Source organism: Anoplophora glabripennis, unplaced genomic scaffold, assembly GCF_000390285.2.
Source record: "Anoplophora glabripennis isolate ALB-LARVAE unplaced genomic scaffold, Agla_2.0 scaffold427, whole genome shotgun sequence".
NCBI classification, from domain to species: Eukaryota; Metazoa; Arthropoda; class Insecta; order Coleoptera; family Cerambycidae; genus Anoplophora; species Anoplophora glabripennis.
This window is the reverse complement of record NW_019416532.1, coordinates 279,007-296,105: the sequence shown is the minus strand read 5'-3', so window position 1 is coordinate 296,105 and position 17,099 is coordinate 279,007. Positions and strand designations below refer to the sequence as shown.

Below are 17,099 nucleotides of genomic sequence, written 5' to 3'. Positions count from 1 at the left end.
CCCCACTTGACCCCCATTCCCATTTAAAAAAATTTGGGGGATGGCACCCCCACTTAGGGGGTTGAAGATTTTGCTATGCTTTTTGCACCAAAAGTTGTCCCCCTCAGAAGCAAACTTTACCTGTTTTTGGATTTTGCCGAAAAGTTCATTACTACCCTGTAATGCCTTGCGGTACGTTTTCGATGGGCTACCCTGTATACGTCTGTTGGTAGAAAAACCATGGCACTTCTTCAGTAGAGAAGAATATCTTACACGTGATTTACAATTAACTAAGCGTTAGGTACCTATGGCTAAAGACGATCTCAAATACAACGAGAGAAAGTTGGCTTGATATAGCAGGAAAGAAATTTCAAACATTCAGTGATCTGAAAACAGTGTAATGTTAAGATGAACATCGAAGAGTTTAGAGAGTTCGGTAAAGCCAGTGTTGATTACATCGCGGATTATTTCGAAAATATAAGGAAAATGTAAGTAAGCGATACTAATTTCTTGATAAAATATAGATATATGCATGATAAGTAAATATATTAGGTATGTGAAAGGAAACAGACTACATCGAAGTAAAGTGCAATGTATGTTAATTTTTAAAAAACAATAGATGTACAATTTTTTAATACCGAAATATGAAAAATTTGTTAAATTTCATCTGAGTTTTTGATAAATATACAAATTGTTAATAGAATAATATCCACAGGTTTTACATAAGTCAAAGATTTATGTTAAAGGAAATCTAATGATTTGTAATTAAATGTAAAAATTTATTGAATTCGGATATAAATATACAGGGTGTTTCAGCTAAGAGGGAATCTTCTGTAACTCTGTAACTGTAAAATTTATAAAAAAAATGGTTTTAATAAAAGTTGTGTGGAATCATGTGGGTCATTTTTAGCTTCATAGGGTGAAGTAAATTTACGTAGCGCCCACGCAAAATGGAACACCCTGTAAAGTTAAAAATATTTTCTTTACATGAACCACATGATTCCAGACAACTTTTATTAAAACCATTTTTTTTTATAAATTGTACTACAGATTTACAGAATAATTCCTCTTAGGTATATACCAGCTCTCACTGAAAAACCCAGAATCTTGAGGAAACCAGTTATTTTGAAAATTGGATCACTGTTTGTAACTTCTTGTAGTGTTGCAAAGAAAATAGATTCGTCTCATGTTATTTGAAAAACGAACAATTTTCGATTTAATATATTTTTTGTATTTTCATTAATGTTACCAAACATCTTACAAAATGTACTCTGGAACTACCCGTTTCTCAAAAAGTTCTTTTTTTTGCTAGAAATACTATTTTAAATACAAAAAATTATGAGAAGTCCGAAAAAAAATTTACCCCTCGGACTTCTCTCATGATTATATTGTGTTTAAAATCGTAATATTTAGGAACATAAATCATATGAACTTCTCTGTGAAACAAGTGGTCTAACATCACGTTAAATTTAATGAAGTTAAAAAAATTATTAATAAAATGTGTTTCTTTTTTAAAACACCATAAAGAGTTGAAAATAGTGACAAAGTTTCCAATTATTTAGTAACGTCGAATTTTAGAGGTTTTAGTGAAAGTAACCCCCCGGTATCTCCGCCACTGGACCACGTACTGATATTCTAATCCATTAGATTGTTACCTTTAATTAGATAAATCATTAGCCTAAGTTTCGTCATTATATATCAATCGTCCTCAGAGATAACTTAGGAAAAGTGATTTTGTTCAAGTTTCAACACCCTGTATCTAGAAAATTATCGATTTGCGAAACCGATATTTATCTTATTAGTTCACTCAAAGAAACACCCCTTAAAGTTTGCTGACATACTTAATTAACACCCTGTATATTTGATTTCTTAAATAGGACAAGTTGTGTAATTTTAATGTAAAGTGAAACTTCTACCATGCAACCACTTCTAAGATAAATACCTAACAGTTACTTACATATATACTTAAGTAGTCAATTAATGTTTAAAATTTCACAAAAAAATTCTTGTCACAAAGAATTTATTCAGTCGTTGTTTTTCTTTAATTTTAACCTCCAACAACTCAAGTATATATTCTAATATTTTTATTCATCCTTGCACTCTAAATATATTACTACTTTTTTGTCAATTTCAGAAATGTTATGTCAAATGTTGAACCAGGATATCTCAAAAAAGAACTACCTGAAGAAACGCCCCTTTCTGGCGAATCCTGGCAAAAGGTCCTGGAGGACGTGGACAAAGTCATAGTTCCAGGCTTAACACATTGGCATTCTCCAAATTTTCACGGATATTTTCCCACAGCCAACTCTTTTCCTGGCATAGTGGGAGAACTGTTCCTCTCGGGACTGGGCTGCATTTCCAAAGACTGGGTAAAAATAGCTCAATCTTGGAATACAATTTAATATCTATTTTAATACCTCACTACCTCACTCAAATTTTAGGAAACAAATCCTGCTTGTGTCGAATTGGAAGTCAGAATGATGGATTGGTTAGGGAAAATCTTAGGGCTTCCTGAAGAATTCTTAAATGAGACAGAAGGTCCTGGTGGGGGTATAATTCAGGTATGTTATTTTTTGTTTGGTTTAAATTACTATATTCATTTTCCTGATATTTTCTCTGCCACCAAATTAGTCAGAATTAATACAAAATCGTTATTGTTTTTTTTGCATATAGACTGCCATATTTCTACAAATATTTAAACAATTTCTTAGAAATTCCATTCACCAACTTCAATCTTCTCATGTCTTTAAAAATCTTATCCAATCCTGCAATTTGTCGTTTCCATTTTCAACTTTTCAGAATGCTGCTAGCGAAGCAACGCTTGTTGGACTACTGTGCGGAAAAGAGAAAACTGTCAAGGACACAGTCCTATCCTCCAATTTAACAGAAGAATATATCAGAACAAAACTGGTGGCTTACACCTCAAAAGAATCCAACTCTTCCGTTGAGAAAGCTGGACTGTTAGCATCTGTTCCGATGAGACTACTACCAACGGACGAAAACGGTAGTCTTCGCGGACATACCCTTTTTACTGCCATTAAGAAAGACAAGGAAAGCGGGTTGATACCATGCTGTGTGGTTGCAACTTTGGGGACTACTGGAACTTGCGCTTTTGACAACCTTGAGGAAGTAGGTGAAATTTGCCATAAAGAAGGTGTGTGGTTGCATATCGACGCAGCTTACGCTGGTGCTGCTTTTGCTTGTCCAGAGTACAGATATCTGATGAAAGGTGAGGCAGAACACAAGTTTCAAATACAGTTACTACTATATTTTCTAACCATTTCTTCCAGGGGTAGAAAATGTGGATTCCTTCAACTTCAACCCCCACAAGTGGATGTTGGTGAACTCAGATTGCTCGGCTATGTGGTTCAAGGACACCAAGAGCGTCGAGAAAGCCTTCAAAGTCAAATCTACCCTTCCCAAAGTCCCAACTTTCGAGCCTGAGATACACCACTGGCAGATACCCACCACCAGAAGATTCAGGGCCCTGAAACTCTGGTTCGTACTGAGAATCTACGGCGTGGAAGGCATTCAACAGCACATCCGGCGCCAGATTGGCTTAGCTAAGTTCTTCGAGCAACTGGTAACGAGCGACGGGAGGTTTGAAGTGTGCATTTCGAGTATGGGACTTGTATGCTTCAGATTGAAGGGGGAGGATTGTTTGACCAGAGCCCTTTTGGACGGCGTTTCTAATAGAAAGAAGATATTTTTAATGCCTTACATACTTAGGGAGAAATTGGTTGTAAGGTTTGTGATATGTAGCAGGTTCACGCAGAAGGACGATATTTTGTTTGCTTGGAACGAAATAATATCCGTAGTGGAGGAGGATGTGTATCCTTGCACCAAAAATATGTCCAAGGACATGACTATGAAGCAGAAGGTTAAGAAAAAGTCCAAACCAAGTATTCTGAAGAGTCTTGATCCTAGTAACATTCGTAGTACTATATAGTGCATAATATCAAATGTAGAATATAGAAGATATTATATTTTTTGTTAATACTTCGTATTTTTTTATTAAGTCGAATTTATATACAGTATGTCCGACGACTGTGTCCAGAAGAGAAAATTTTTTTTATTTAGTATAAAAAATGCTGCTTATTATCAAACTCTTAAAATTGTTACTTCTTCTTTGGTATTTTATAGAGGGTGTAGTTTTTTGAAAAATTTAAATGTCATTTCAAGTAAAGTAGATACCTAATTTTTTTGGGATATAGAAAAATTCCAGTAAGATGCTGTTAATAAGTTCAAGAAGATCGTGAATATGAAGTTCCAATTGCCTTGAAAAAAAAAAAAATATTATTATCTTATTGCAATATCTCTGATGTGGTTGAGACACACTTATGATTGTAGTAAGTATTTATTTATTTTATTTATTTTATTTATTTATTAAGTATTAAAATGTAGTCTAATTTGTTTTTAATTTAAATAATATAATTAAAACAACTAACGTTAACAAACATCTAATCACATTTAAATAACTGATTTTTATAATACAAATGGAGAAAATGAATACAAGGAAAAGTATTTTCAGATTAACTATAATTGCGTTATTTTTGCTAGTTTGTGGCATCCCAGATGATAAGCCTTTATTTTTCTTCGCCATATCTAGTAGCTGAAAACGTCAAAAGTCAAGCCCTAAAAACACTCAATTCACAAATGTCACCAAACTCGTCATATCCCTTCAAACTTAAATTCCAGTAACTAAAATGATCTTCCGAGTACTAATGAATCTAAAGTACAACATTCTGAAATCTCCAAGGTAATTCTAAGACACAATTCCTTGCCCACTTACAGTTTCACAATTTTGGATTGACTATTTATTCGCCTTTTAGACAGATCCAAATACTCTTAAGGAAATATTGTTCTAAGAAGGAAAAATCCAGCAAAAATGAATTCCAGGTGTGTACCATTTCTGAAGGTATGGTGGATCCGAGCAAACCCGAACCTTCGGTGGTCATCATAGGTGCGGGAATGGCAGGACTTTCGGCAGCACACAGGCTGGTGCAAAGCGGTATTAGTAACTTTACGATTTTAGAAGCAACCGATCGGTAAGTACATACAATGTTAAATACAAAGCGAGATATTTACAGTGTCTATAGAGTATAAGAATCCAAAACAATATTTATGTTGATGAGCTTGTGAATGTTTATTTATTTTATTCACATCCAAAACAACCAATAGGATTTATTCAGTTACGGAATGAAAAACCATAATCACAATACAGACAAATAAGTACAGGAGGACTATGACTTAAGTCATTAAATAGTTTGCGATCTGTAAAAGCATGATTCTATGAGGACCTTCTACTTTCTAGGTAAGTGAAAAGACTATAACTTTAGACCCTGGTGCAAGAAGGAGAGGCAAATCACTTAAGAATTTTTTTTAATAAAAAATATGGCTAAGTAGCCTTAATCGGCATCGTTTACAACTGCATCATTTTACATTTCATCACTTCATAGTGTACAATTATTTTTTATACACACATAGACGTATTCAAAATGCCTGAAAATGATGAAAAGTCAGTCAGTTTTGACACTGCTAATATAATTAATTGGTATATAGTATAATTATAATACTATTTGTGGGCACGAGGGAAATATTTCAATTACAATAATATTTTTAAAAGCACCCGCTATAGTGACGATCATTGTCTCGGTTTCCATGAATTCATTATTGATATTTGATATATCTGCAAAGCCTCAATTTTTAATATCAATTTTTAATTAGATTAGGCTGTGACAATGTTTAAAATTGTTAAAATGATTGATAAGCAGGTACTATTTATCTACCACAATTAGCCTTGTCAGTAACTGACCAATATTCAACGTCTTCAGGGTTTTCATAGCCCCCTAGATTTTTGAACTTGAACAGCAACTTAATAAACTTTAAACCAATATGAAAAATATTCTACATATATTATAGATTAATCAAATCTGATATTTTAAATGAACGAACAAATTTGAGGTGATGTTTTGGTTCTTAATGGGCCACACTGTATATTAAAAGTGTACTGGGGAATTTACAAAACATTCTACTTCCTTATCTTTTGTCTTTCTATTTAGAGAAAATGATAGACTAAACAACTTAGTGTTGCATTTCGAAGGATAAACCAAAATTTGTTTCTTCAAATGGAACACCCTGTATATTTCTCGTGTCTCGGATTCCTTTCCTTTTTTACATGTTATCAGAGTCTTGTAACCAGTGTGTGGGTTATTTTCTGCTGTTAAATTTACTAAATAAATCGATAAATTTCCTGTTATATATCTTATTATAAAAGATGTCCTGTTCATCCTGCTATAGTCAAAGGACATAATATGTTTCAAGTAAGTCTTTTTATAATGTTCTTTTGTCCACCTTAATGATGATACTAACTTCGTTCGATATTTTCTCTCTCAGGTCATATAAATTATAAAATCGTTCTTTGTTTACTTTATCTTTCAGAATTCCCCCTAGAACTACTTGGAAATCAAATTAGGACTTTTTGATGATCATAAGAAAAATTTTAAAAAAAGTCTTGTCTAGAACCCAACGGGGTTATTATAAAATACCTTATACAGGGTGTTTCAGCAAACATGGGCCAACGCTCGGGGGCAGATTCCTAGCCTAAAAACAAGATTATTTTTTCATATCAACATGGGTCCGCTAGGGTGTCAAAGTNTTCTATTTAGAGAAAATGATAGACTAAACAACTTAGTGTTGCATTTCGAAGGATAAACCAAAATTTGTTTCTTCAAATGGAACACCCTGTATATTTCTCGTGTCTCGGATTCCTTTCCTTTTTTAAATGTTATCAGAGTCTTGTAACCAGTGTGTGGGTTATTTTCTGCTGTTAAATTTACTAAATAAATCGTTAAATTTCCTGTTATATATCTTATTATAAAAGATGTCCTATTCATCCTGCTATAGTCAAAGGACATAATATGTTTCAAGTAAGTCTTTTTATAATGTTCTTTTGTCCACCTCATTGATGATACTGACTTCGTTCGATATTTTCTCCCTCAGGTCATATAAATTATAAAATCGTTCTTTGTTGACTCTATCTTTCAGAATTCCACCTAGAACTACATGGAAAACAAATTAGGACTGCTTGGTGATCATAAGAAAAATTGATTAAAAAAAGTCTTTTGTCTAGAATCCAACGGGGTTGTTATAAAATACCTTATACAGGGTATTTCAGCAAACATGGGCCAACGCTCGGGGGCAGATTCCTAGCCTAAAAACAAGATTATTTTTTCATATCAACATGGGTCCGCTAGGGTGTCAAAGTTTTAAAATAAAATATGTTTTTAAATGAAATTTGGACAACTAACAATGTATTTACAACCGAATACCCATTTTTAGCTATTATTATGTTGAACATGAATTACAGGACCGGACTTACTTGCAAGCCCTTGGATTTAATCAACGCAAAAATTTGTTCTCCGTTGAGATATTTAATTTATAATTACGTAGGTTAAATTCTAGCTCAATTTTGATTGAAACACCCTTATAGTAAGTTTTTTTCTTGATAAAATATTTAAGAATTCTTTTGGTAAATTAAAAGCGGAAAACCATAAATATGTACTGCCCAATGCCCATGGCAACCATAAGTTTATCTATTGCGAAGGCTTAATAAATAAATCAAAATACTGTACAAACTGACAAAGCAAATATACGACTTTGAGATCGAATGAAAGTTTTATAAAACTAGAGCCGTTACCATTTCTTTCTAAATGGAAGATCAAAAAGGTAAAGGAGGTGGCAGTTTATGCGAATATCCCTACAATACATATAGGTATCTAGATTTTTTAAACATTAAAATTGAAAAAATTCAGGAAATCGTTTTAGAAAATGTTGTTTCTATAGTACGATCGTATTCGATGCAAAGTAATAAATCATTGCCTGTCAAGGGAATCAGTGCAACACATTTTATAGGGGGTTTTGAAGATTGAATAATTTCTTTATGTATTATGGATTAACAGTTATATATTTATGAAGGACAAAATGAAAAATAAAGGCATCTCCTTCGCACATTGGGCGGCAGGACAACAATACATTTATTACTCCCTTCATTATCCCTCATATGACTTGCGTCTTGTGTTTTTTGCGGCGGCGCATGTGCCGGCCTGGCGTGGTCAGTTTCGTTTCGGTTGTACTGGTGCTGCGTGTTTCTCGCTCGCGATATTTGTGAGGTTATAACTGTTATAAGTGCAATTATATTTCTTTCGGGCTATATGTGTGTTTCGCGCTATTATTTGAGAATTTGTGAGTGAAATCATATTTCTTGTGCTCCGTAACAAAAGTGTTTTTAGTGTTTTATTTGTGTGCTGTGTGTGTGTTTCGGGCTGTTGTTTGTGAATCGTGAATGCTATTATATTTTCTGTGCTAGTAAAGTGAAGTTTTTTGTATTATTATTGCTCTGTTGTCGTTATATGGATAAATGGAGGCGGTGCCTGGATGTTCGCGAGCCGGATGTACTGCTGTGGGTACAAAAAAATCTATATTAAGTTACAGAGAAAAAACGATAATATTAAATGTCTATAACCGTTTAGAAAAGGATCATCCCATGAAACTGAAGACTGGTTTGGTGGAAATGTGTTCTAGATATACTGGAGTAAGCGAATTATCTGTTTTCAAAATTTTAAGAGAGAAGAAAATTGAAGGAGATGTTAAGAAACCTAAAAAAGGGGGTGCAAAGAAGAAATTAATATTAAATGAAGATGAGAAAAATGCAGTTTGGCGTACAGTACATAAATCATAGAATTTATATTTTGTTTATAATTTGTTAACATTTCTTGTTTGATAGAAAAATAACTTATTTTGTTGAGATTGGTAGAGAATTGTTGTTAGTGTTTTCATTTGATAGAATCATATCATAGGATTTATATTTTGTTTTCATTCTGTAAATATTTATAGTATATCTGTTATACAAGGTTTTTGCTTTGAAACTTCGTTCTCCTTATAAAAAAAAAAGAACCGTAATGGGGTGCGATGAAGAGATCAGTTCACGTCTGGAACCCTGTTCCTACAAAAATCCCTTTATTCTCATAAACTATTTGTTTTAAATGTAATTTATTATAAATCCAATTCGTTATGTAAATTCCACATATGTACTACATTTCACCTCTGTACGCGCCACTGTTTATTGTTCCCTGCTCTACGATCAAGCTCGCCAGGTTAGTATTTGACGTATAACCGACCACTTCGTACACTCGATGCACCTGGCCGACTACAGCTAGTACCAGAACACAGTGCGTATACGGCGGTATTTCAGATTTTACATTCAATTTCATTTTAAATTTGAAACGGTTCATCTTACGCCTCCTAAAAATGATGACACGATTTTCCTTTGATAAAAGACCGACAATTTTTTGCTCTACTTTGCATCGTATACGATCGTACTATAATGCATTCTAATAATATTGGGTTAGCACCATAACTTTCTGGTTTTCCTATTGTTTCATTTTTGAATTGACTGAAGTAAATGTTCCAGGCAACTTATAAAACACCAATTGAGTATTTAAAGTTGTATCACAAATAGAACCACACGCCCATCTACAAGTCAGGAGCTGAATTTATTTACATATCACAAGAAGCTACCTATAAACATCGATCTCACCGCCATCTCTTGCTAAATAGCTAAAACAATCACGTGAGGCCTACAATGTTAGAATTTTCACCGAGATTTCTACTGTTTCAGACCCGGTGGCAGGATTCATTCCTGTTGGTTGGGCGATGTGATCGCCGAGATGGGTTGCCAGACTATTCACGGCGCCTGCATCAGCAACCCCGTTTATAACCTGGCCGCACAGGAGGGCCTCCTTAGAAACCCGGTGAAGAGGGAGGACCCTCTAAAGGGGGTGTTCTGTACCAGCGACGGCAGGGCTGTCGAATCGGCCGTCTCCACGATGGCCTTTCATGTGTTTAAACAAATCCAGGAGGAAGCCGCTAGCTTATTCCACATGGGCTGTGGGAAGGACCATGGATCTCTGTATAACTTTTTAGGTAATGTAACTGAAAGCGTCAACGGTCTCTTGGAAATAAATCGAGTAGGTATGGGTATGGTAAACCAGGTGGCCGTTCAATAAATAATCTTCTGTATAATAAACTTAAAATCTTAATACATTTTTTTGTTTTTGAGTGAAAATAATGGAAGTTCTCTTACACAATTTTTCATTATGTTGCTCTTTCTCGGGGTACAGAATGTCTAAATTACAATTTAAAAACATATTTTTATTAAAATTGTTAATAATTGAATCTTTGTTCCCATAGTTATGACAAAAATCACTTATTAGTGTCTAAATAGTGACTTATTTGAAGTAAAAAAAATATTTGCTGGTATTGTCATAAAATTGCTATAAAAAACGTTTGCTAGGGTAAAAATTGTATCGCAATAAGATGAGATTGCAACAATAAACAAAAAGTTTTATCAAAACATTTTTTCAAATAAAAGATATAACTGAGAGCATCTGCTGGCCATTGCTACTGACTGTCTGGGATCTGCAAAGAGACCAAAAAGCACTATGAAAGCATGGCCAGTGTTCACCATGCGAAGACGAAAGTAAAGTTTTAAGTGATGATATTGCCAGAAACAACTACTCTACGAGCTATTTGCCCCGACTAGCATTAAATTACAACAGCACTATCATTGTTAAATACAGCTAGGATCAATTCGTCGGTCGAACACACCAGACATATACCGGCTTAAGCCTTGTTAGCCCTATCAGTATGCCATAGATGGGATAACTGACGAATGATCCAGCTTTGAATGCAGGAAAGGAATAAGTAAAAATGTAACTGACAGTTATCTGGAGCTCATTTACATAAAACAGATGTTTTACAAGTGTTAAGCAATTTCTACTTACGGCTAAAAGATATTTCCCTCAGAATAAAAAATACATAAATGTAAATTATACCATTATTTTCACCAATGAACCTGTGGTTAATGGTTTTAATATACAAGGTGTTCTACAAGCTCTATGACAAACTTTGACAGATGGTAGCTTTCAAACAGTTTTTCTTGAACATGAATATTCGATTCGTTTTTGTTTAGAAGGGGGGGGGGAGGGTGTTCATGGGCTTATTAGGTTGGGATATAATTGGGTTAAATGTTTATGGGATTTGGTCAATTGGATTTAGTGTTGGAAGCTTGAGTCTTAAGGTTATATGGTTTAATTGTTCAATTTGTTTGTGGCTATGAAAAATTCTGAGGTGATGGGTTTAAATGGACGTCAGATTCGGATTCAGCGACCCAAAAAATGTTGAATAAACATGGTCCGACTGACCTCTGGGCCCGAAAGTCACTTTTTTTGTGCGTTATTGTTATAGCAATCATCATGTTTATTTGTCAGGCTACTAACTGAGATATGAAATTATATTTTAAAATGTTTGTAACTTCTAAACAAAAACGAATCGGACCAATATTCATATAAAAAAAATGTTTGAAATTAACCCATCTGTCAAAGTTTATCATTGAGCTTGTAGAACACCTTGTATATTTTGTGTTATAAAAATGTGATCTTGTACAGGTTTACGGATACAGCAGGAGCTTCAGAAATTTCCCGAGGACCAACGGTACGATGCTTCGAGGGTGATGTACGGTCTGACCAACATCCTCCGATTCAGGATGGGTGACGATCTAACTCAGATTAGCGCCGATAATTTCGGTTCTACCATCACAATCCCTGGAGGCAGCGTAGGAATACCACTTGGTGAGAACAGCTTCTTAAAATGTATCAAAGTTGAATTAAAACTGACTTTACAACGTAGGTTTCGTCGGTGTGTTATCCCCTCTGATGAAAGACCTTCCAGAGTGCAGCCTGAAGTTCGGCAAGCCGGTCGGTCTCATAAGGTGGGGCGCTGTTCAGAGCAGGAGCAAGGGCCCCAGGGCGGTGGTCCAGTGCTGTGACGGCGAGGAGTTCTGCGGCGACTATGTCATCATCACCGTCTCCCTAGGGGTCCTGAAGGAGCACGCCGAGAAGATGTTCTGCCCTGCCCTGCCAGGGAACAAGATGGAAGCCATTAAATGTCTAGGTAGGGAACTTTTTAAAGCTATGCCTACCTGCAGAAATACTTCATCAAAAAAATCATCCCCTCTTGAACTAAAGACTTTAATTAAACTTGTCTGTTTTTTTTTTTTCAGTGAGTAATTTTTGATTAGGTAAAAATATATTTATAAAAAAATATTTTAACAAAATTGACGCAAAGGTTTCTTCAATTAATTTTTCAACTTTTCACGGGTGGAAAAATACCTTCAATTATTATACTACAAATAAATAACTTTTGGCAATAGCCGTTGAAACGATCCAGTCGAGTGGTGTGACGTCACATATGTTCTACGGGCAATATGGATCGTCTCAAATATTTTAGCACTTAAAAATAATTTAGTATGGTTAAGTATGATTAAACTTAGAAACTTATTTTTCGCACCATATATTTAGAGAGTTTTCCACCTCTCATTAGCGTGTCCACTAATTTCACAGGTCAACATTTGATCTAGGGACAATCGTGAGTGACCATAGTTTTTTTGGGTCGCTGATCACGAACGAATCCGAGGTCGATTAAGCTCCATCAATATCAGGTTCAAGGTGATTTGAAGGTCAAATCAAGAAATGACCTCCAAAAAATCTGAAAAAATTCATTTTTAGAGGTCACTGAATCCGAATCCGAGGTTTGTTTACCCCTACGATACACCCTAGGGGTCATTCAAGGTCATTTCAAGGTCATTCATGAAGTATTTTGAATAGAAAAGTTAAAATTAGTCTGAAAAATCTGAAAAAATTCGTCTGACTGCTTTTGAGGTCACTGAACGCGAATCCAAGATTATTTAATAAAAATACTGATCAACTCAGGAACGTTATCCTTGTCATGGTATCGATTTTCGTATGTTTCGTTGTTTTTGCATCCCTCCTAAAACCAGCCACGTATTCTGATACATTTGCATTTTACACTTTTTTTACTTTTATTATTATTTTTGTCTGTCATATTTAGGTAAAAGACTGAGCAGTAATCAAAATGAGGAAGGGGCAGGGCTAACACAAGCCACTTGCGTAACTGAAAAGACATAAAATGCTGAAAGAATTTATGACTTAATGATATAATGCGTGCTTGACTTCTTTTGCTAATGCAACAACTTGAGGTTTCTAATTAAATTTTGAGTCAAGTAAATCCATTGAGATTCATTTTGACTGTGTCAGCATATGGGATAGTCATCTGCCAACATTCTTAATCAGAATAGTAGAACGAAAGTAAACCATCAGAAAAAGAGACTATATCTCCATACAAACGTGGTAGATGGTTATACATAGACAGATGGAAACTCTGTGAAGACCTTTAATAACCTCCAGATCAACTCAGTGTCCCCGAAAACATTTCAATACACATTTTTTTACACAACTTTTCCTAAATTTAACCTTCAAATCACCTTGAACTTGATGTGATGGAGCTTAATTAACCTTGGATTCGCGTTTAGTGACCTCAAAAACATTCAGACGAATTTTTTCAGATTTTTCAGACTGATTTTAACTTTTCTATCCAAAATACTTCATGAATGACCTTGAACCGACCTTGAATGACCTCTAGGGTATATCGTAGGGGTAAACAAACATCGGATTCGGGTTCAGTGACCTTTAAAACATAAGCATTAATTTTTTCGGATTTTTTGGAGGTCATTTCTTGATTTAACCTTCAAATCACCTTGAACCTGATGTGATGGAGCTTAACCGACCTCGGATTCGTGATCAGCGACCCAAAAAACCTCTAATTTGCCATAGTCACTTCTGACGATTGTCCCTAGATCAAATGTTGACCTGTGTTTTTATTTATCATATAAGAACAATAGGGTATTTTCTTTCCCAACTTTGAACTTGAACACAAAATGGGAATAGGTTAAAAATATGGGATTCGTATTTTCTCTTTTTCCATTTTGACCTCATTTAAGTCATAAAAAGAATGTGAAATATGAATTGTAACCTCACTAAGCAAAAATTTCAAATCCACTGTCAAATGTTTTAGTTTATAGAAGTGGCAACATGACTGCTCACTGCTTTCATATTTTTATGAGCAATTCGTTCAGTGTTGCCAAACCTATCAACTAAACTGACAGACATAAACAACGCTAATATAATAGCTACAAATTGTTTAGTAAAATCATCTCTAGTTGTGGATTAAAAAGAAACTTAAAATTACTATTGGAAAATTGATTTTTAAAGGAAAAAAATATTTTAGGTAATATCGTCAGGCAAATAAAATATTAATTAATTTTCTTTTTATAGAAATTTTCAAATAGAGTGGTTTTAATTGGCATTTATATGTATAAATTACTTTTACAAGTAATTTCACTTCCAAATTTAATATACTGTTTACTTTTTTTAAGATTTTCTGTTGACCGTATGTGCCAGTAAAAACATTTTTTTATGCACTGACTTTTTTCATGTGAATTTTTCACCTTAAGTAGTTGAATTAATTAAAATTTTGTACCACCAGAAAAAACTTTTTAATACACGTAATGAGGTCTAAAAATTTTCGGCCTACTTGCCTATTTTTCTAGTATTTATTCTAAACAAAATTATCGGTTTCCCAATGCGAGTGACATGTGTTGAATTTTGAATCGAGTGAAAAGTTCTCAATTTTTTTTTGTGAAACTCTTCTCATATGGCGTTTTCAGAAAACATTGCCGCTGAAGAATTTTGTAGGAAAGAAAATGGAGCAGTATTGTCGTTCATCGAAGACAATCCTTGTGATAATAACCTTTTGTAACTAATTGATTTCAAAAAGGCCACAAATTTTTGGACTTTACTGCGTCTATAGCACGGTAAAATTCAATTCACTTCATTATTCCTTGACCTGGACATATTTTTTTAGGTTATGGTGCCTCCGACAAGATATTCCTGGACTACCAGCGCCCGTTTTGGGTAGGATCGGAGGGAAGCGTCAAATTGGCTTGGTCCCAGGACGAACTGGCCCATAAGACAGACTGGACAAAGGGCCTCGCTTTCATTAGGGAAGTGGAAGGAAGCAAGCACGTCCTGTGTGCTTACATCTCAGGTCCTGAGTCGATCCTCATGGAACACGCCAGCGACGAGGAAGTCGCAGAGGGCATCACCAAGATCTTAAGGCAGTTCACAGGAGACGCCTCCCTGCCTTATCCCTCGGCTATCCTACGGTCTAAATGGTCCTCGGATCCTTATTTCTGTGGCGCATTCAGTTGCATGAACTTAAGTTCTAACGTTGGACATCAGTGCGATCTTAGTTGTCCCGTTCCCGGGGCCTGCGAACCTGTGGCTCCTATATTACTCTTCGCTGGCGAAGCGACTTGTGCTGGTCATCACTCTACAATTCAAGGTGCGCGAATGAGTGGCATAAGGGAAGCGGAGAGGGTCGTACAACTAACGAAGAAATACAGAGGACCGCCACCCAAGGATTGTGTCTGAACGCGTCAGATATCTAGTACATTATTTATTTACATAAGTTTTGTTTAATTCAACTAGTACTTTTGTATAGAATATAATATATCTACTGTATAAGTTTTTAGCAATAAATATTTTGATGATTTATTTCCAATTGTAGCAGATACTCGAGGATTTATCTAGAATCATACTCAAGAAAGAGGTAATTTAAATATATTTGCGGTCTTGAAAGGTATCATTATCCCCACACTTTTATCCTGCAAGACAGTTCTTTAGAGTATTTCGAAGCACTGCCGTCAATTCTCGTCTGTCGTGTTTCCCAGTGTAGATCATGGCGGATCTGTTTTGAGGTGGATGTGAGAGGGGGCAAGCAAAGTTTTTCTGGATTATCTCCAGTACAATTCACATAATAAAAGTGTAGCTCCCAGATCTGGGCGAGATCCGGGACATTTTCAAAATTGCAAAAATTTAAAAAACTAGCTATGTTATCTGAGTTTTTTACTTATATCTTGAAACCTATACATTTTGGAAGAATATTGAAGAGGAAAAAAGTTTTAGAATTGAATTTTACACTATATACAGTAAGTTAAAAATGTTTATATTTATTACCGATGTTGCAAAATAGCAATAATTTATGAAAAAAAGGCCAAAAATCAAGGTTTTTGGATAAATTTTTAAAATTTTTCAATTATTTCGAGGGCATTCTAGTGTTGGTAAAAGAAACTTAATAGTTTAATAAAACAACACACCAAATTTCATTAAAATCGGTTGGATAGTTTTCGCAAAATAATTTTTTGAAAAAATTTTTGCACAGACTCAAATAAAGCATCTAGATACTTGAAAAATTTTTTCACATAGAAAAGACCGCTCAATCTTTCAAATGCTTTTTGAAAAATTGAAATCGGTTTATTAGGACGGCCATAGTAAATTTTTAAAGTTACACTCTTTTTTTTGTTTTTAAACATTTATCAATTTGCAATTAAGTTTTTTTCAAAAATTAAAATTTTAAAGTACTCGGGAAAAAACAGATAAATTCCGTTTATTGGTTTTCGAGATATAAGCGGTCAAAGTTTATCGGCATTTACCGTTAATTTATAAACAATTTAGCAATAATTTTTTATCCAGTGGCTTCGTTTTTCTGAGTTCTAAGTTAGAAAAAATGTTCATATCCATAAGTTATTGGCAACATAGATAAATCAATCACGCACGAAAAGTGAGTCAAAACACGAAAAGTAGGGGAGGGGGGCTTTCGCTCCGAGACTGAATTCGGCGGTTCAAAATACGAAGGTACGAAAAAAATTGCATTATCTTGGCTTCTAATGGAACAATTTCGATCTTTTTTTAATCCGATGTCTCGCGAGCCAAGGAATTCGAATATCGTGATGCCAACTGTCTAATTTGCACATATTTTGTTATAAACAAAGTTTATTATTTATGCATTAAATATACTGTATATTTTACCCTATGCTATTGCATTGTTTCAATGAAAAAAATTGTTTACGTATATATTTCAACACTCTGAATATGAATATATTTAGTTATAATTATTATAATTATTTAAATAATTTTTGCCTAAACAAATTTAAAAAATATATGTTTTTTTATAACTTATGGGTATGAAAATTTTTTCCAGCTTAGAACTCGGAAAAACGAAGCCACTGGATCAAAGATAATTGCTAAATTGTTTATAAATTAACGGTAAATGCCGAAAAACTTTGACCGCTTATATCTCGA

At 34.4% G+C, this 17,099-nt stretch overlaps 2 protein-coding genes across 2 annotated transcripts in view; both read left to right on the top strand.

The window, feature by feature from the left end:
• The first annotated feature begins 387 nt into the window (after positions 1–387).
• LOC108909325 (aromatic-L-amino-acid decarboxylase-like) lies at positions 388–3,928 on the top strand. The gene is made up of 5 exons (XM_023454875.1): positions 388–467; positions 2,114–2,348; positions 2,421–2,540; positions 2,779–3,208; positions 3,270–3,928. The coding sequence occupies exons 1-5, from the start codon at positions 388–390 to the stop codon at positions 3,926–3,928; spliced, it is 1,524 nt and encodes a 507-aa protein (XP_023310643.1).
• A 725-nt stretch (positions 3,929–4,653) lies between these two features.
• LOC108909326 (spermine oxidase-like) overlaps positions 4,654–17,099 on the top strand; it is a 19,466-nt gene continuing 7,020 nt past the window's right edge. The window contains exons 1-5 of the mRNA XM_018713638.1: positions 4,654–4,738; positions 4,812–5,027; positions 9,659–9,963; positions 11,487–11,669; positions 11,728–11,991. Of these exons, the coding sequence (XP_018569154.1) occupies positions 4,686–4,738; positions 4,812–5,027; positions 9,659–9,963; positions 11,487–11,669; positions 11,728–11,991 (1,021 nt within the window). The 5' untranslated portion in view covers positions 4,654–4,685. The remainder of the gene's footprint in view (positions 4,739–4,811; positions 5,028–9,658; positions 9,964–11,486; positions 11,670–11,727; positions 11,992–17,099) is intronic.

Bases quoted from the DNA above. Each gene is read 5' to 3' on its own strand.
- LOC108909325 (XM_023454875.1), top strand. From the start codon at position 388: ATGAACATCGAAGAGTTTAGAGAGTTCGGTAAAGCCAGTGTTGATTAC. The intron at 468-2,113 runs GTAAGTAAGCGA...TGTCAATTTCAG, and splicing joins TTCGAAAATATAAGGAAAAT to AAATGTTATGTCAAATGTTG. The intron at 3,209-3,269 runs GTGAGGCAGAAC...CATTTCTTCCAG, and splicing joins GTACAGATATCTGATGAAAG to GGGTAGAAAATGTGGATTCC.